General features: G+C 37.6%; 1 protein-coding gene across 1 annotated transcript in view; it reads right to left on the reverse strand.

Moving 5' to 3' along the window:
* Positions 1-471: 471 nt before the first annotated feature.
* The window catches only part of LOC124621907 (arrestin domain-containing protein 17), a 55,321-nt gene continuing 34,479 nt past the window's right edge, over positions 472-21,313 (reverse strand). Inside the window, exons 5-8 of the mRNA XM_047147406.1 lie at positions 15,304-15,492; positions 12,127-12,379; positions 8,403-8,576; positions 472-4,133 (exon numbers count right to left, since the gene is read on the reverse strand). Of these exons, the coding sequence (XP_047003362.1) occupies positions 3,997-4,133; positions 8,403-8,576; positions 12,127-12,379; positions 15,304-15,492 (753 nt within the window). The 3' untranslated portion in view covers positions 472-3,996. The remainder of the gene's footprint in view (positions 4,134-8,402; positions 8,577-12,126; positions 12,380-15,303; positions 15,493-21,313) is intronic.

Below are 21,313 nucleotides of genomic sequence, written 5' to 3' on the forward strand. Positions count from 1 at the left end.
TTTTTGAATGATATACGTACCCTGACTAAGGTTTGCACTGTTGTGTCAAAGAAATGGAAAAAACATTAATTTAAGAAGGCTATACTCATAAGATGCTTTGGAAATTTGCATTTTATTTCTTTAAGGTCACATTTAACATATAGCTGCAAAATGTTCACCAGAGTCTTGTTATTCTCATAAAAGCTTAGTATCCAAACTCACAGACTTCAAAAGTGTGAATAGTGTGCATGGATTTGCTGTGGCATAAAAGTGTATCCTTGGATCAAGAATAACTACAGCCTTAATTTCCATATTCTTGCAAAATTTGTGCTTATTACCACAGGTTCTTCACACTACACAGCTAACATACAAAACAGGAACTAATAGCACCAAAGTTGTGTCCTTGCCCATTTATAACCCATGTTGTTATGTATCCTGCTTTGGTAATTCCAGAGCAGAGTCCTGCATCAATAAAAATTAGATAATGACAAATAACAGAAGTATACATATATTTCTGACCAGCTGAACAGTCATATTACATTTCAAAATATAAGTGATGCAAACAAAAGGTGAAAAGCAATATAAAACAATTATGTGTGGGAACAACACTCCACACAAAAATTCAACCATTCTAAAGTAACACAAGCTACTAGCTAGTACCAAGCTAAAGCAGATAACATGTCACCAGTGACAAGATAGACAAACTCTAAAAATGTCAAGTTATACAGATCAGTCACAAAAATCTAAAAAAATATCTGTGCTCAAGTCTCGGTTAACTGTTGAAAAACATGGTAAATGCTTTGTTAGTATGCATTTAAAGGCTGAGTAAATCTTAAACCCATAAATCTTATTAATGCACAAAATTATTGCTAAGTTATAGAAACAGATATGTATGAAGCAGAAAAATTCGTTAGTGCCAGTACAGCTTGCTTGCTACACATGAGACAAGTGGATCGTGGATCCATCATAACAGGTCATAAAATATATTATGATTACCAACATACATTACATGTATCAAAAGGAGAGTTCACTTGTGAAAGCTATAAAAATATGAGGCAGAATTGCTGGCCAGTTCCTATTTTCAGGAGATGAAAAATTTTAGTACAGCCTGTAGACACATCTTTGTCTCCCTTGTCCTCACAACTGGCAGGTCACACTCATCCTGAGGTCTGAGAACCTATCATTCCTTTCTAACATTCAACTCCTGTCCCTCCGTACCTCTTCCCTACCTGAGTAAGGAACCAATAGTTCCAAAAGATGGGATAATTTTTTGTATTTTTGTGTGTATCTATATGCAGTACTAAAAATTTTAGTGCATCTTACTGGTCAGAAATTCCATCTCATAATATATGTTATATATCATTTTGTCACTAAAAACATAATTCTCTGAGCAGAGTTAAAACACGAGCTTTTGTATTTATGACTATTAAAAGGTATAACAATAATGGACCATGAAGTTAAAATTCGAATAATTATTAACATTTTTTACCAGTATGGTGAAATACACTGAATTTATTAAAAAACAAATGGACAAATAATGAGCAAAATCTATAACATAAGAATATAGACTATGAGCTTTCAGCCAAAAATAACTATTTTTTCTTCCAGTTTCAGATTCATTCATCACAAATTATTTCTGAATAAAAGAAGCAACTAATATAAGATCACAGTGAGAAATCAGAGTATTTTCATCAGTCAGCTATTTCATTTTCAGTCATTTATAATATTTTAAATGCTCTACATATAACAAAAATTAAATTATGCAAGCCATTTCAGATCTAATGAATCCTGCAAGATATTTGTTAATTTTCTTGATAAATGTAGGAACATTCAGTTATTTTCATAATAAAACATGCCAAATTATGGACATGTTATAAGCTGTCATATCTTGTAAAATTTTCTCAAAATATGTTTGATAATTTAGGTACATCTGCTTAGCAAAACCCTTACTACATTTCTACATAACAAGCAATAAACACATTACAAAACAATAAACTGTGCATGTCTAGAATTTTGTTCACACTGAGAACTTATTTGCTTTGGTTTTGCTGCATAGTGGGGATTCTGCAACTTACTTTCCATTGATGTTTGTGGAATGCCCTATACAAAGTTTGTGCTTATAAACATATTCGCACTCACTGAAATGAATGAGTATGAAATCATAATAAGGGTCAGATCTGTTATTTAGTATATGGAAACAAAAGTTTAGGTGCACACATGTATACAAAGTATTATACATAAGGATATGTATGTTCAAGGACTATTTCATCTTTATCAGCATCATGGTCAAATAACTGGAAGATTCATGAGGTTCACTTAACACAGACTGGAAGGAAGGCTGTATAGAGGCCCTCCTCAAACATTCATCTGCTCAGTTAAAAATATCTGCCAACAGATAGCTAGTAGTATGCAAGAAAGCAGAAAAAACTACACTGTAGAGAGCTTTCACAGTAAAGTAGTGATTATCAGACTCAGAATATTGGCGTAACGGTATAGCTGCCAGAAAAAACTTACTCCTCTCTTGTTTGTCCTACTTTCATGGAAAAACTAGCATGGTTAGTGAGCATAAAAAATGTGTTTGAAACATGGTATCACTGACAATATTAAAGTTTTTTATTGGCTCAAACAGTTGATGAGCAGAATGTATGAAACTGTGAGCAGAATGTATGAAACTATGAAAAAGATAAAATGAAAATGGAAGGCCATGAAAGAGGAGAAAGAAGCAGAGAGGGATTTATTGTGATGCTGGCTTGACAAAAATAATTGAGGAAGGCTGATCTCCACATTTTAAAAAATGGAAAAGGAATATTAAGGGAGGTTGAAGTATTCGTTACAGGAAGGAGCATTAGCATACAATAATTTTAATTTGTGGCTAAAGTTACAAGGTTCTTCTCCCAAATAATAAATAACTAATAATATTAACAAAAGCTTGTGAAATATCAGGTTCAATTAGTACTCTGTAAGCCACACATGAAAAAATATTGTAGTTGCTGTAAGTGTTGTATTCATGGGCACACGCTTCTTCAAATTTCTCTCACTACATATTTAAAAGATAAAATTAAGTAGCAATAACATAAGATAAACTAACCACTTCTAACATGATGACTATTTCTCTGTAAGAAACTATAACTTGCAAACAACATACACACACACATCACGAAACTATTCATTGGTGTCAAGAGGGATAAGATGCAACATGGATCCGAGAGAAGCAGATTAATTTCAATTAAATTTTGCCTGTGAGTATGATGCATCAATTTGACATCTAATATGTGTACTAGAACAGACAAACAGTTGTAACAGCAGATCTACATAAGTAAATGAAAATTTTTTTTGATGCTGCCTAAGTGTGAAATGGAATATTTTACATAGTATACCAGAAAAGGAAATGACAGAACAGCAGCAAAAAACAAATAGGGTTACATGATAACCTGAGGGTAAGGCTTAAGGGTAAAGTTCCTCAGTTTAATAAGTATTTATTTACTTTGTTTGATGAAATATTGATGAAGTTATATGGTACCTTACTTTAACAGTTTCACATTCGTGTATCATCATATTCTTTCATATTTGGTCTTTGCAACATTTATAAAACAATTTCCTAGCTTGAAAGAAAGTCTTAAAAGTAATTTGTATACAAATATGTGAGCAGTCTTGACTATGCTTGTATAAAAAAAACAGTATGCACACTTTTAGCTTCTACAAAGCTGTTAATAATTAAAAATTCATTCTGTACACATGTAAAAGAAATAAAAAGCAGTAAATCTGTTAAGTTAGTATTCAAAGCAAATAAAAATCTGAGATTCCTGGTTTAAGAGTTTTCACTGATGTTTATGAAGTTATGTCAGATTATAAAAAGCTTGTCCCAACAACCAGATGATAAAAAATGAAAACATTTGTGCCATTTACGAGAGTATGGTATTGCATGTTAGACAAAAGATGTTAGCTATGTTAGTGTATCACATTCAGAGCAATACAAATTATTGTAAAAAAAAAAAAAAATGTTCTTCCTCTTTAAAATCATTGCTGAGGTGGCTGAAAGTTGTACACTGGATAACGTGGAGTGAACTCCTGAGATCCTTGCGTGTACTGGTTGTCAGATGGATCTCGAATATTTTTTGCACCACCAAAAGTCCCCTCAGCAAACATGGGTTGTGCTGTATTGAAAATAAAAACTTGTTAGCTTTGTGGTAAACATGGGAAGCTGCTAGCATACCAATAAACATTTTTAAAAAATTCTTAAGGAAGTGAGGAATAGTCCAAAACTGCCTAACTACAAATTATTATTCCTGCTACACATAGCACACATGCCACAATCTGTCAACTTTAAAACGTATAACACAAATATATGAAGAATATGTCACACAGGAATCTACACTACCACACAAAACTAATAATGACTACAAAATGAGGCCCCAGAAGGAAAGCAAAAAAATCTGTACGATCCATCTGTGGATGGATTTGCAGTAAACCTGAAACCAATAACAGTTTGAACCAATAAACTTTTGAAAACCATACTTGTGCTGGTTGCTGTAGTTAACTACATAACTCACAACTTTACTACAGTCGTGGTTCTTGTAGTGTACTTTTGAAAAGACAGCAATTCACCATTTACAAATGTTATTTATAACATGGAGCTTTTTCAATCTTCATATGCATGACTTAATGAACATTGTAGAAAACAGATTTCAGTTGCTACTCCGGTGATTTTCAGGAAGTATGAGGGAAGATCAGAAAGCAATGCACTACATTTTTTTTCTTCCCTGGTATTGCAGTTGGAATGCTGAAATTTGATGACAATGTAGTTTGAAGTTTGCGCTACAGAGGGTATTTTGTTTTTGTGTGCAGTTCTATCAAAAGAACCCTGAACTACGAAACAAAAATGGTATGCATGTTACTGTCATCAACTTGTGAAGAACAGCGATGTGTAGTTCAGTATTTGTGGGCCGAAGGGCATAAACTGAGTGAAATTCACAAGGACATGTGTGGCATGTGGAGTACCGACTGTATGGACTGTAACAATGTCTCCAAATAGTGTGCATTCTTCCAAGAGGACTGTGTGAAATTTACTGATTCGCCACATTCTGGGCAGCCGGTAACAGCTGCAACCCCACAGAATGTCAGAGCCACTGAGACAGCAATTTTCAATAACTGGCGTGGGCAATTGTGACTCTTATCTTAGTAATTCAACATTTCCTATGGTGCGGTGTACGATATTGTTCATGACACACTGAAATTTCGTAAAGTAAGTGTTCGCTAGTTGCCTAAGAGCCTGACTGACAACCACAAGGGCCAGTGAATGACAAGCCTGGTTCACTTAATGTGTTACATCATGTTTCTGAAAGGAATCGTTACTAGTGACGAGTTGTGTGCCCAAAACCAAGCAGGTCTGTGTGGAATGGGATCATGCTGGTTCCACATTACGAAAAAAATTCTGAATTACTCAACTTGCTAGGAAAGTGCTTGGGATAGTATTGTGAGATCTGCATGGTGTGTTACTGGTGGACTTGCTGAATGTGGAACCATTGTGAATGCTGCAGCCTATATTAAAACTTTGGTTGTGTTGTGCCTTTCGTGACGAATGCCAGAATATTACTGCTAACGGTGTGCATTCACCACACAGTCCGGACCTTGCATCGTCGGACTTTCATCTGTTTGGTCCCATGAAGAAATTTCTGGCCCTCCAATGCTTTGTGATAGATGCAGAAGTGAGATAAGCAGTCTGAAGATGGCTATACTCCAATCACATGGACTTCTACAAACAGGGCATGTTGAAACTGTGACCACAATGGCAAAAATGTATTGAGAAAGTTGGTGACTATGTAAAAAATGTAGTAAAAGATGTAAGTTGATTTGTGATTTTATTTGTTTTGTTACGTACTAAACTTTTTGATAGTAAAATTACTGTGCATTCTCAGATGACATATTACAGAAACAAATGAACGAAGTACTGAAAAATCAGACACTCTCAGTTTCTATGAAGTTGTGATTCTAGCTAAGCAGTTTGCAGTGGAAGCTTTTGATGCTAAGAAGAGTAAAACTGGAGTTCAGGCAGTTAACTGCATTCAAGACACAATGATTTGCACTAAGGTTCTTTGAATTATGTCTTTGCTGAGAAATAGATAAACAATTTACAGCTTAGTCATCAGTTTTGTGGTTGCTACTGCTCACCAACAAGCAGTTGCCTCAGTAGCAACTACAAAACTAATGAGAAATTTTATGAAGATGGGTTGCACAATTCACACTGATATACATCACGGTCATTAACTTATGGCAACCATAATAAATGGGTATATCTGAACAGAAATATGAGAGTTCACTGAAATCGTGTCCCTTAAAAGTACATGAAACAAAAAAAAGTTAGAATATTAATATAGTTGCTAAAGAAATTAAAAGACGCGTTGAAGAAAGTAATGAAAAGACAACAGTTTAATTTTCAAGCAAAACCATATTGTGGACAATGGGTAAAGAAGACAAATGTATAATTATGACTCACAGCACCTAGGGCAAAGATATTAAAAAAATAAACTATGAAATCGCCAGCTTTCAAAAATACAGATAGTTTCTTTATCAAAGGAAAGACAAGGATAATACAGGTTAGGCAAGTAAGTGTTAGAGAAAAATTGCTCCAAACTGAAGACTAGGAGAAGTGTAAGAAAAAAATTACTCTGGAGCTGGATAAAATAAAAAATTCAAAATTAGGCCAATGTGACATGCATTATATCATCGCTGGACAAAGATATGATAGGAAATTGACTATGATCTCCCTGAATGATTTATGGTGGCATTCCTCTGGAGTGATTAGGAAAACTGCAGTAAATAAAAATAAGAATACCAGATGACAATTTGGGCCCATTTCTTCGGAACAACCCAGCACTGTTACCACTGTTCCATCTTGCCTGTTGTATTCCTACCAAACTCTTACATATTGTAGATTCTCTACTGATTCAGAAAATAAGCAGTTGCTATTCTACCTATTTGTTGGCTGGGTTATCATATGAAATGCACTGCATTAGATCAGTTATCACTTCTATTGACTGTTCCTAGAAGAATATGTATACTGAAAACCTAAAGCAGACTTCTCAGTTTTCTTTAATACATGTTTGACTTGTAAATTTATTGTATCAACATGCAGTTACAAATCTTTCAGTGGATGACAATCTATCATGTAAATAAAAATTAAAAATTGTGCAGCAGAAGATAAGAGACCAATAAATAATCATTCATCTGGATACTAAAGACAATTAAGGCAACAGACGCAAGGAGAAATGCTGAACATTATTTCCATAGAGATTTGTCTATTTTTGACTCTCCACCAAATTTACATTACAATTAAATGTATAAACCCTTTGTCCTTTGCTTAAACAAATTTATTTTACACAATAAAGAGAATAATTCAACAGTTCATGTCGTGACAAATGAAGTCACATATGCTGAAGTTTAGATCATCAACTTAAAAAAAAAAACAGATAAGCCATTGGAAAAGATAACAGTTTTGAGGGACATGAGCATAATTTTATGTTGTATTACTTAATTAACTCCTCAGACTGAAATTTACTGATTTTATTTTATTTCAGATCTTCGATTTCAGGGCATCCTGTCCCACCACCTGATGTGCCTGAGAATTCAAGTACATCAACTGAAAATTTGGTATGTCTATTGCAGAAATCTGTCTATAAAGCTTGTCCACAATCACATCAAATGTCATCCTCTTTTCACTGCATCACAAACAGATAGACTCTTACCACCTTGATGCTTTATTAAAGAATGTCATATGTTTATAACACAAGAGCAGTATCCCACCCTCAGTTCCATCCTTCAGGGATTGTTTCATTAAAGAAGTGAGACCCATGGGCAGCATCACAGAGTTCACTAACATTTATATAACCAAAAAATTTATATTTTGTAGTGGTCATGTCACAACAAGCCAAACAGCTTTTTATTTTTCCAGTTAAAAAGAACTTTTTAAAGAAGTGTATGTGTCCATATTTATTGACAGTAAAAATCAAACATGAATGTCAACATTTTATTTTAATAAATAGGCAGCAGTTAAGGATGCACACCATTGTTTTAACTTTCATTTGAAACAAATAATGGAAGACCCCAGATGAAATAGCAGTGTTAATTATGAGAGTGCTACTCACCACATAGAGGTGTGTGTGTGTGTGTGTGTGTGTGTGTGTGTGTGTGTGTGTGGCGGGGGGAGGGGGGAGGGGTGCATGCAGTCTGATGAAAGACTTTGTCTGATAACTAAAAATCTAACACTCTACTATTACACGTGATTTTCTGGTGTTCAATACCTCCCAATACCTCCTCCCTGTGGTGAGTAGCAATCTATCCCAATGCATACTGTTATTTGATTTGCAACTTTTCTATATTCTTGCAGATGCCAGAACACTGTGGATATAATACTGGAAGCTACTCACGCAGTGTAGGGTACAGAGCTCCACCAGGGGCAGCAGGTGGTCCTGGTTGAGGGGGCCCAGTTGGAGGAACCCAAGCACCAGCACCCCCAGTAGGGAGTGGTGCAGATGGGCTGACATTTGGGCCAGGGCCCCACTGTGGATTCTGAGGTTGTCCTCCAGGAGACACTGCAGGACCTGGAGAGCAAACAGTTTCAATTTAGCCACTTTCACAGCTAAGATAACATTCCTGACACGTAAAAGACTTACTGAATGGATCATAATTGCAATCTGCAGCAGCAAATCATTTGACAGCTAATGCTGGATAAAGGCCTCCTCTACACTTTTCCTAGCATTACAGTCGTGAGCTGTACACAGCCATATTGTCATTGTATGTTTTCTAACGTCATCAACCAACCCTATGCTTACATCGCCATCTTGGACTTCTCTTAACTATTTCAATCTAGAAAACAACTTCCTTGGTCCATCAACTATGTCCACATGTCCTGCCAAATTCTAACTAATCTTCATTAAAGTCTGTGCTGCAGCTCAGATGTTATAGTCCTTTTCTATGCACTTGATCACGACTCACTGCCTCTTATATTTGGCAAGCAGTGATCTATTCTCATATAGTTTTCTATCTGAGGGGCAGAAAGCTTCACTTCTGCAAAGTAACCAGCAACCTACATATATTTCTATTTATACACACTGACCCAAAAGTCCATTAATATTTGAAAATGGATGAATTCACAGAATAATGTAGGCAGAGGGGTAAAATTTAACACACGTGCCTGAAATGACATGGCATCTTCCAGAACCGCAAAACAGAGCAAAAATTGGCCAACATATGGATCTGGGAAGCAACACGTTGCATGAGAATTGTGTATCACATGAGCTGTAGTGAGAGAATGTGCTGTAATGAGGGAGGGAATCAGATGCACCAGAAAGTGTGGAATGTTGACTTGGACAACCAGACACAAGTGCTACTGCTGCTCGGACAGTCGAGGATGAAATGCAGACTTCAGCGGGTTGATCTCCAAACGGTGAGGTAGCACTCATGAAGTCGCACATTGCACCACCATTCCACACATTAGGGAGTACTCTCCAATGCTATCTGTACAAAATCCAGTGTCATTATGAATGGGCACTACAAAAAAAGGTTGTCTAACATGTTGTAGACAGACAAAGCCCATTCCACAATCCCAGGATCCGTCAACACCCACAACTAAAGAATTTGGGCTACTGAAAATCTTAGAACTGTTGCAGAACACTCCACTGAATGATGAGAAAGTCATTGTGTGGTGTAAATTTACCACATCAATCATGATAGAATTCATTTGTTCAAGGAAATGTGGGGTGCTACTTTTCAGACTGTTAGCACACAGGTACAAAATCACATCATCCAAAGCCTGGCTGATAAACACTTGTTGGAAGGTACGGCTTTTATGGAGGATGGAACTCCACTCCATATTACTACAAGTGTGAAAGATACCTGGCACACACAGTTTGGTGAGGATTGTGTGATGAGCCACAATTTCCATCATGCCTGGCCTCCCACATCCCAGACCTCAATCTAGGCGACTATCAGTTGTGGGGTTACCTGAAGCTGGAAGTTGTCTGACCTCATTAGAGATGCTAAAAGACAACATCTGATGCAATCTATCACCATATCTACTGATATGCTATACAGTGTTGTTCACAACACTGTCGCTCGACTATAGGGATTGTTGATGAATGATGGCCAACATGTTGAGCACTTATTATCAAGAAATTCATTTTTGCTAAAAAATTGTTATTTTAATTATTGTTTTTGTATCATATGAACTGCAATCTGTTGATCATTTTATGCACTTCTTTGATTTCAATAAAACATCATGTCATTTCACACACTAGTGTCAACATTTACTTTTCTATGTACATTATTACGTGAAGCAACCATACAGGTTAGGGCCCAAGGTGGCAACCCTGCAGCCATTCACCCTGGTGTGCCCTGGTTTGCGAGTAATTTGTCGACACACAGTGACATTAAATTTCTAATTCTTTGCAAGTCATTTTAATCGCTGTGTTACCTTTTTCATTTGCATTTATTTTTTCTCCTTATCATACTGTTTTCGGACTGATGACCATAGATGTTAAGTCCCATAGTGCTCAGAACCATTTTTGTCATACTGTTTTCATTTGGAATCTTTATGCATTTAATTTTAATTATTTTTATTTACCTACCACAATATTTATAGATTTAAAAATGCCAATTTGTAGGTTAAAAAACAAAAGACAAAACAATTTATTTATATTGGCTGTGCATTGGCATCATCAAATATGTATTTTTCGTTACGTACAACACGTGCATCTTTTTGGGTGGTAATTGTCATATGAACACTAAAACACAAATTCCTGTTGCATTTTGGACAAAGTAACACAAGATAAACTTTTAAACGAAAGAATGGATTACAAATAAATGTGCAAAATGAGGAACTGAAATAATGGCAGCAATAATATGGATGAAAATCTAAGATGAGTGGACAGAAAAAAATTAAATCAAAAATAACACAAAAAGTGATCAAGATGATGTGACAAAGGGATACAAATTTTAAAAAATTACATTTAAACCAGTTCACTAAATACAAATTATGATTAAAGTAATTTTGATAACTATTTATAAATAAAAAAATTGAAGTATCTGACATGGTTCAAACCCGCAATCTCCTGCATGGCAGGTTAACACGATAACTCCTACATAATAGCACCACTTTATGAACGCCTATCAATTTTAAGGCTCTAGCACGCAACTCAAAAATATGATTTTTTTTTTTTATTCACAAGTGAGGGCCTACCATGGTGAATGGTTACAGGGTGAGATACCAGGCACTCTAATGTACATTATCATACAGATGGTTAAAAAACTTGATCCCACCCATGAGGACCTCTCCTTATCAGAGGGCTCGATTAACACAGAAGATGACGTATTGAGGTAACAGTTGTTTCGGTAAAGAAAGTTTACATCAGAATCATCTGTACCACTGTCACATATTTTCCACATCAAATCATATGTAATGACAAAGGCCTGTCACAGTTGTGTGGCACATATTAAAAGGTCTAAGATTTGCCTGTTGCAGGGCAAATGTTCAACTTATCCTGCCAAGATATTTATTATAACGTATTTTTTTGTAGACTTTAAAATGGAACTTGTATCAAAACTAGTCTTCAATAAAGCATTATTTACTAAAAACACCATATGGTGGTAACATGAATTTCTTCATGTAACAGAGTTAAGATTTTCATAATGTGTGCTCTCCAAATCTATGCACTTTGAACTCTCGCCGCACACACTCAAACAAACAACAGAAAAAGTTGATTATGGTGTTTGTTCTGGCATTCTGTTAATTAATAATATGTATTCATAGCAATTAAGTTCATAGCATGTAACATCGATCACTGTCCATCACTCAGCTTTAGTGTGCCATGAAGGAGTGAGGTATTCAGCCATAAAAATCTTTCCCCACTTGCTAGGAGATAAAAAGAATCTAGAAATGATACAATTAACTTCAAACACAAATTGGAATCATATTCACTTAAAAATTCCTCCTAGATGAACCTAAAAAAAGGAGAGGCTTGAAATAATCATGTGAAGCAAATTGCCATAATCTTCACTGGCAAAGTGTATCATAATGTTAAATGACACATTCCTCATCATGAGAGAGATCACAATTATGATCCACATAACATCAAACCACTAACAAATACTCACCTGGAGGTGCAGGGCCCCACTGTGGTTGTGCAAACCCTCCTGGGGATTGGTGACCAGCAGGTCCATACTGTGGATGGTGGTCACCACTCGGGTCAGTGGGTGGGCCATCTGGAATGATTGCTCCATTGTTCTCACTATCTGGTTTCTGCAATGGAACAGGTGACTGGTAGGATGCCAGTGGGATGCTTCCAAGTATGATAGGTGTCTTTACTGTCAAGTTTCTATGATAGAATCCCGCCACTTTGCATTCAACCTGTAAAATTAAGAAAAAGTAATCTTAACTAAAATCCAGTAAATTGGTTCCTTCGTAAAAGGGAAGTATACAACCAGGAATGTATGTATAGCTGAAGAGAAAACAAAGGACTAGTTGCACGTTCCATGGATTATTTGAATGCATATTTAAATGGCATGAATGCATATTTAAATGGCATGGAATGAGACAGTTTAGAGACTGTCAATTTTCAAATTTAGGTTAGGTGTATGTGACATATTTTTCAGCTAGAGCTGCAAGTATCAAGTACTGAAAAAAGGAGCATGCAGCTTTTATCTGATGTCAAGACTATTCAATTCCTCACAGTTAATGGACTGCTATGTCAAGTGCAGCATATTTTGTCAGGAATGGTAGCCCATGTCATATCCATCCAACTAACGATCATGAGGTGGCCTTCATAATAGCAACAGTTGAAACCTCATTTACGAACAAAAGTTATATACTTAAAGTGACAAAACACACAATGCACAGATTTTTTTAAAGAAGAAGGATTACGAATACATAAAGTAACCACTGACATCACATATTTCAATATACAAAGCATAAATAACGATTGTTGATAATATGTATAACTCTGATTTAAAACCATAAATTTAAAAAAAAAAGAAAGAAAGGAAAAGTAAATAAAATCAGACACTGCACACAGACCTCCAACAGTGTTCATGCAGTAGGCCTGCAAATGACTGTTGCTTCACAGTTGATATCAGACATTATCTGCAAAGTTAATTTAATGCTCAACATATAAAAAAATGATAAATTGATCATTCTTATTTCAAACTATCCTGCACTTCAATATAATATCAAACACCTGACAAACAATTTCATTTTTATCCTTACATAACAAAGAATTTAATGAAAGTATTTATGAATTACAACAATATAAGAAAAGACAGATTGCTACTTACCGTAAAGAAGAAACATTAAGTTGCAGACAGGCACAGTTAAAAGACACTTACAAAAAGCTTTCGGCCACAGACTTCATCCGTAAAAGAGAGACACACACAATTCATACATGCAAGCAAGCGCACCTCAAGCACACATGACCGCCAACTCCAGCATCTTGAGCCAGAATGCCACTGAATATAATGTGATGCCACCAATTATGATGAGAACAATCCTACCACTGAACTGTTCACAGCAACTCTGTCTTTGCCCTACCTTCCTATTAACAATGAATCCTACCCCCACTATACCATTTTCTGTTGCTGTTGATATTGCCAATACTCATCTGACCAGAAATCCCTATCTTCTTTCCATTTCACATCATTGAGTCCAAGTATACCTTGATTGACTTTAGCATTTCCACAATTTTGGTAAACATTTTTGGAATACAGTGATCAATTAATTGTTATATTTAGATTAAAGTTCAGTCTTGATCACGTTATGTCTGTTTTAATGAGTAACTGGTTTCGGTCAACTGCAGTTGACTGCACAGCAGCAAGGAGAGCTCCACCTACCAACCCAAGGGAGCCAATGGGTCTGATGATGGTTTTATAGAAAAAACCGAAACCAGTTACTCATTAAAACAGACATAACGTGATCAAGACTGAACTTTAATCTAAATATAACTTAGCATTTCCCTTTTCAGATTTTCTAATTTCCCTACTACATTTGAACCTCTGACAGTCCTAGCAACAACTTGTAGACTGTTACATTTTCATTGGTTATTCAAACTTTTTCTCATGGTCGTCTTCCCCTTGGCAGTCCCCTCCTGGAGATCCAAATGGTGGGCTAGCCTGAAATCTTTTGCCAGTGGAGAGATCATCAAGGCACTTTTTTTCATCCTGCAGATACACAATATGTGTCTTTAATGCAGTGGTTTCCATAGCCCTCTGCATCCTCATGCCATTGATCACTGCTGATTCTTCTACCTTTTAGGGGCAGTTTATTACCCCAAGGGCAAGAGAGTAGCCTGACCCACTGTCCATTTCCACCCTCTTTGACCAGGTTGCTGGCAGAATGGGGGCAACTTCTTATGCCAGAAGTCTTTAGCCACTGTCGCTGATAACTTTTATTCAAAATTCAAGCAGTGGTGTGGTTTGAAACTGGGACCGAGGACATTTTGATTGTTAGTCAAAGAAGCTACGCCTAGACCATGGGTGCATCTTTGCCATCACTCATAAGATTTTAATAAATCCATACCTGTTCAGGGAAATGCACTCAGAGAGAACTTTGAAAAATCTTTCTCAAGAGCAAAAAGGTAATGTGAGGGCCTGTCTCAATATTTTTGGTCTGATTGAAGATAACACACAATTACTAGTGAGGTTTACAAATACGATCCAGTAACAAAGCACCAAAGCTTAGTGATGTACTTCAATCTGGCCACAGTTGAAACATGTGAGAATGAGCAAAAAAAAAAAAAAAAAAAAAAAAAAAAAAAAAAAAAAAAAAGTATGCAACCACACACTGATATCCATTAATAAGGTGTGACTCAAGATGAAACGATAAACCAGCATTTTTACTGAGGAGTATTTGACGGGTCTCAATATAGTGTCACTTGTAACAGATCAAGCATCATACACAAATGCTTCCTGTGCCAAAAAAGTTCATCCTGTCACACTTTGTTCTTGTTTAATGAATGATTATGAATGTTCTTGTGTTCCTTAGTCCTCAATATTAATCAAATATTCCATGTGATTTCCTTCTCCTGCTGAAACTCACAAAGAACCTGAAAAGACAATTTCTGAACAACAAGCCAGTTGAGAAAAATTTCAATTCTAGAACACCAGAAGTGTTATGTAGAATGGACTGCCTGTTACAAGGCTGTGAAATTTCACAATGGGACAGTCTATAAAAGCAAACTGCATGTGTAATTTACACTGCATAATAACCTAGTAAAATAGTCTCATATTTTATTTTCAGACGTCATGCACAATAAATTTTACATAAGGAACAAGACAACTTACTCTTAAATCATATTCCAGGTCAATGATATTACAGTTGTTAAGATTAGATGGTGGTAATGGTGGGATTGTGATTTGTTCACACCAAGTGTTGGAGCCACCACCTGCTACTGAGCCGAAGTTCTGCTCAGCTATTGTAACTTTGTCCTTGCGCTCAGTCCTCTGTGGCGATGTAGCCTTAAATGTTACAACCTGCAACATAATCATCATATAGAATCATTACTTAGTATTACAACAGGGCAGTGACAGAACACTGGAAGATCTAGTACTGCAAACAAAGTTTACTGTCTTAAGTTTACATGACAGACATGACTTTTTGAGCTATATTCTGTCTTCCAATAGACAGTATTACAATTACTGACAGTGACTGTATTTCTATTCAGAGAGGACTCTGTTGAAGTGTGGTCTGGAATGATAGCCATTGTTATTTACACTGCAGGAGCTGGAATTATTTGTCTACTGGTGAACAGAAGCAATTAAAAACACATTGCACCTGCCACAGCAAAGTGTAAGGTGTAAGTCAACAGATAAGCCATTTGAGATGAGGAATGGGATCAGGGTCCTATGTAAGGAATGCACTGTAAAGAGCTGGTAACTGGTAAAAGGAGTAGTGGTTCACAAGTGCAAAAATCCATTTAGGGAACAAAAGCAGATTCCTGCCCCTTGATGAACAATGTAAACTAATAAAATATTCTCAGATTTCCAGATGCATAAGGTGGTTAAAATTCCACGAGCTTTCGATAAATCTCTTCCCGTCCACTGTCAAAGAGTAAATGACTTCCATGTCACCATGGCCTCACCATTAATAGTCGCACTGCTGGCTGTGACATCACTTGTGCCTGCCGAACATGGTAATGTTCTCGTCGCACGTCTGTCACGCCTACTACAACCATGCTATGAGCAGGTTGCAGTGTGTACTGACCTGTGAACTGCCTAGCTCACTGATGTGTTTCCAAATATTTTTATTTCTATAGCTTTTTTCATAAAGATACCCCAAAATCCGTGGGTCATCATAATGACAGATTTTTCATCAAACATAATGTGCTGTCAATTTTCTAAAGTGTGTTCTGCCAGTCTGATTTTTCAGGATAGCGTAAAAGCACCTCTCATGTTCCGTCCAGCGTTGCTCCACAGTGTGCACTGTTTGCCCAATGTAGTAGCAGCCACACTGAGACGGTATCTTGCACATTCCAGGTGTTCGGAACCCTAACTCATCCTTCACAGGGATTTTTTTGGGTGGGAGGACCTTAACACTGATGGAATAATGTGTGTCTTCAGGAGTTGGTTAATCTTTCCCAACACTGTGCCATAGAAAGGTAACAACTCCCAATAATGTGCTACAGAAAAGCAATAACGCAAGTTTCTTGGTCACTTCTTTGGTGGCGTTTTCACTGTGCGTCTCACCAGAAATGCTCTGGGATACCTGGCAGTGACTATCCATTTTTCCAGAAGAATCTTCTGAGGTCGCTTAGTTCTAGTGACAGGTTTTAGGCATTATGAGACAACTTTAGCATGTTGCATGAGGGTGGTCAGAATGCTACATTTCTGTGCCAGATGATGGTGGCTGCAAGTGTCCAGGTACTGATCCATGTGTGTAGTTTTCATGTAGATACTGTGGCTGAGGTGCTCATAGGTTTTCCAGCAAGCGAGTACATCAAGAAAGAGCAATGCATCTCCTACTTCTACTTCCGTAGTAAACTTGATGTGGTCAGGAATACCATTCAGGTGTTTTAAGAATTCTCCCAGTTTTTCATGTCCCATGTTCAGATGACAAAAGTGCTGTCAACATAACAACAAAAATAACTTGTATTATCTGGAGCCATGTCGAAGGTGATGTCTTTAAATGTCTCCATAAAAATAATGTGGAACATACTAGTTGGAATAAAAGCATACAAGCAATAAAGATAAAAAATCATTGTGTAGTCGAGGCCTGACCTTTCGATAGGCACATAAACAAGACTGAAAGTAAGTTTTTGGATGATGTCCTCCTTCAGAGCTAACTAGTACTGAAAATGCATGCACACACAAACAGAGAGAGAGAGACAGAGAGAGAGAGAGACCTGGCTCTACCAAATACACAGTGTCGCAGCCAACTTCATTGCACCAGCACTACAATTCACCTAGAGTGTGAGGTTGTACCTGGTGGAACGAGTGATGGAAGAAATGAAGTGGAGAATGCAAGGGAGGACTGGAGGGCAGAATGGTTGACAGATGGGAGGGAGAGATGGATAATGTACAGAATAGTGCTGGTGAGCATGTGCTAGCACAGGCATTGGAAGTTGTGTACAGTGCACAATGATGTAAGGAGAGGCCTGTGAGAGGGACATAGAATACAGAAGTGGGGGACAACAGAGAAGTATTGTAAGAAAATTCAACACCTAGAGCCATCCTTATGTTGCCATTTATTGAGTGGCTAACAGTTTCAGTGCTTCAATGCACCGTCTTCAGGCCTCAGTTGATGCTGAAGGGGTTAACACCATATGTATGCATGATGCGCCAACATAACTGGTGTACACAGAGTACCTGCAAGTGTGATGTCGTCTCTTCAACCATCAACTGTCAACAATGAATTGACAGTTGATGATTGAAAAGACAACATCATAGTTACAGGTAGTCTGCGTACACTGGTTATGTTGGCCACTGATGCATAGTGTATGTGGATGATGTTAACCCCTTCAGCATCAACTAAGGCCAGAAGATGGTGCACTGCAGTGACGAAACGTAGCCACACAATAAATGACATCATAAGGACGGCTGCAGTTGTTTCATTTTCTTACAATAGCAAATGACCGTAGACCCAGTGCTCCAGTCAGAAGTGCAACAGAGAAGGGTTTGAGCGAAGACTGAGTGACGTGGATGAAGTGTGGGGAAGGAACAAAGGGGCATGAATACAGTTGGAGGTGGATGTTGGAAAGGGACTGGTGGAGACTGAGGCCAGGTGGATTGTGGGACTGAAGAATGTATTGTGAAGACAATTTCCAACTAAGTAGTTTGGAGATGATGATATTTTGAGGAGTAATCACGTTAGTGAAGCAGCCACTGAAGCCAAGCAAGTTGTGTTCAGCTGCATATTCTGCCACTTGGTGCCCAATTCTGCTCTTGGTCACAATTTGGCAGTAGCCATTCACTCAAGTGGGCTGCTGATTTCTTGTCACACTCACATAAGAGATTGTGATAGAAGTTAGACCAGAGCTGTAGCATGATATGAATGCTTTCTACAGGTGATTTTGCTTATGATAAGGATAGGATATGCCTGTGATCTGACTGAAATCTGATGTGTTGGAAGGCTGCACAGGACATGTCTTGCAGCTGGGTCTTAGAGGAGTTATGACATATGTGAAAAGATGCTGGAGTAGGTTGGTGTATAGGTCGGTGGGATCAACAACAATGAAAAGGGATCCAAGTAGTAATGGTTGAAAGACGATGAAGGAAGCGATTTGTGTTCTTTTATAAGGGAAGTTATCCTATTCCCTTAGGAGTTCATTTTCATCTAGGCTGCAGACAGTGTGTGATTGATGACAACAGGCCTTTCCTGGTACCACAAAATAATGTTGGTGCATTAGTTTCTCCAGTTGCAGAAAAAGTTAAGGTCTGGAGGATATATACGGACAGCACATTGTTGTAGGTAGGATTTCTCTCCCACAGTCTTTCAACAAAATGTTAACAAGTGTTTCAGGAAATTTTAATGGACTTTTCTGTGCTAGCTGAGTAAGCACTAACAATAATTCACAATAGTCAGATTTGCTCAAAATGATGTACTACTCAGGATGGATCATGATACTTTATAGACTGGGTAGCCACAACAATACCACTTTGGGGGAAGTGGGAAGGCTTGTGGGTACCATGTCCATCATTTACAAGTACAATAGTTGAAACTCTAGTGAATTATGTGGTTATGTTGTTCCAGACCGGGTGATATTGAGTTTAAGGGATGGGGTGTGCTCCTTTGCAGCTGATTCATGCAGTAATAGGATTAGGGGCACGTATCACTTTTGCACATGAGATTTGTTTCTGAGAGAGGATTTGGGTGGGGGGTTAATACTTGCCTCTGAAGACCATAGTAAGACCTTCACATATGAGACACACATATTAATGTGGATGAGATGGCTACTATCAAAACGGAGGGACCATTGATTTTTAGTGGGAGATGTGGAGGTATGTCCAGAAAGGTGGCATAATGGGCAGACAGTGGAGGCAGATGGAAGAAAAGTGTTGAAGTTGAAGTGGAAAGAGACTGCATTATCTTGTCACTCGGCCCAGGTTGTGAAGAGTTCACGAATGAACCTGTAATGGACAAGGGAGTTAGAATCTTCAATGGCTAGGACAGTCTCCTCTAAATAGCCCATAAAGAGGTTGAGATAGATGAAGTAGTTACGGGTAAGGATGTAGTTTGTCAGGTGTATAAAGAAAAATGTAGTGTGTTTTAGGTGGCAGGATGCTGGGAAAGGTAGTGTTCAAATATGACAAGGCAATAGGTAAGGGGGATGTTGGTGTATAGATCAGTGGGATCAACGACGAAAAGAGAGTCACATGGTAATGGGGTGGAGATGGTTGGGGAACACAGGGTTGTAGGTAGGATTTCCCTCCCATAGCATCGAGTATAGATTTAAGTGTCAGGAAGTCATTTCTGAAAGTACTTGTATGGAGTGTAGCCATGTATGGAAGTGAAACATGGACGATAAATAGTTTGGACAAGAAGAGAATAGAAGCTTTCGAAATGTGGTGCTACAGAAGAATGCTGAAGATTAGATGGGTAGATCACATAACTAATGAGGAGGTATTGAATAGAATTGGGGGGAAAGAGGAGTTTGTGGCACAACTTGACTAGAAGAAGGGATCGGTTGGTAGGACATGTTCTGAGACATCAAGGGATCACCAATTTAGTATTGGAGGGCAGCATGGAGGGTAAAATTCGTAGAGGGAGACCAAGAGATGAATACACTAAGCAGATTCAGAAGGATGTAGGCTGCAGTATGTACTGGGAGATGAAGCAGCTTGCACAGGATAGAGTAGCATGGAGAGCTACATCAAGCCAGTCTCAGGACTGAAGACCACAACAAATCTTTCAACAAATTGTTAACGAGTGTCCCTGCATGAGGTCATCCATCATCAAGAAACATGGTTGGACCAAACCATACTGTTTCAGGAAATTTTAATGTACCTCTGTGCTAGTTGAGTAGGTACTAACAGTAATTCACAGTAGTTAGATTTGCTCCAAATGACATACTATTCAAGATGAGAGTTCTGCTGCAATGTAAAAGTAGGGGCTGAGTTTGCGACATTCTCACATACCCACTCTTATAGTACACAAAACAATTCACAAGATTTTGGGTGTGAAAGCTATTCAATCACCATGTAGTCAGCATTGACTGTGTTATGAATCAGCCTTCATTTCACATACCAAAAGGCAATTCTCTCTCTCTCTCTCTCTCTCTCTCTCTCTCTCTCTCTCTCTCTCTCTCTCTCCCTCCCTCCTTTTCTCCCCCCTTTTCTCCCCCCCTCCCACATACCCTTATCCTTTGCCCACATTTATTCAATAGGGCTAAACTGTCAGTGACACGGGGGGAAATGCAAAACTGTGTAACCCCATTCACGTGCCAGGAAGTCACGTTCTGTCACATGACTTGTATTAATTAACGAACTGCAGGAGATCGGCACGAGTCTGATTTTACTATACTTAATATTTTTATTTTTAAGCTAGGTAAAAATATCCACTTTTCTGGTGTTTATACTTGGTGTTTTCTCTGTAACAATTGAGTTTTAACTGGCAGTGTTGACTTCGAAGCAAGGTATGACAAGAATTGTAAATCACGTCACAAAACTGACAGCATTTGTTTCCGAATGGTAGTCACTGCTGTTTTTCTTACACGTAAATACAAGTTTATCTCAGAAACAAAACCAGACGAGGAGTCAGCATGCAGAATATTTGTCTAAGAACCTATACCTATAAGAACTTTAAAACCGCCAGTACCATCACTCATTTTTCAGCAGACCTTCATGGAATGACTAATTG

This window comes from Schistocerca americana, chromosome 7 (assembly GCF_021461395.2).
Source record: "Schistocerca americana isolate TAMUIC-IGC-003095 chromosome 7, iqSchAmer2.1, whole genome shotgun sequence".
NCBI classification, from domain to species: domain Eukaryota; kingdom Metazoa; phylum Arthropoda; class Insecta; order Orthoptera; family Acrididae; genus Schistocerca; species Schistocerca americana.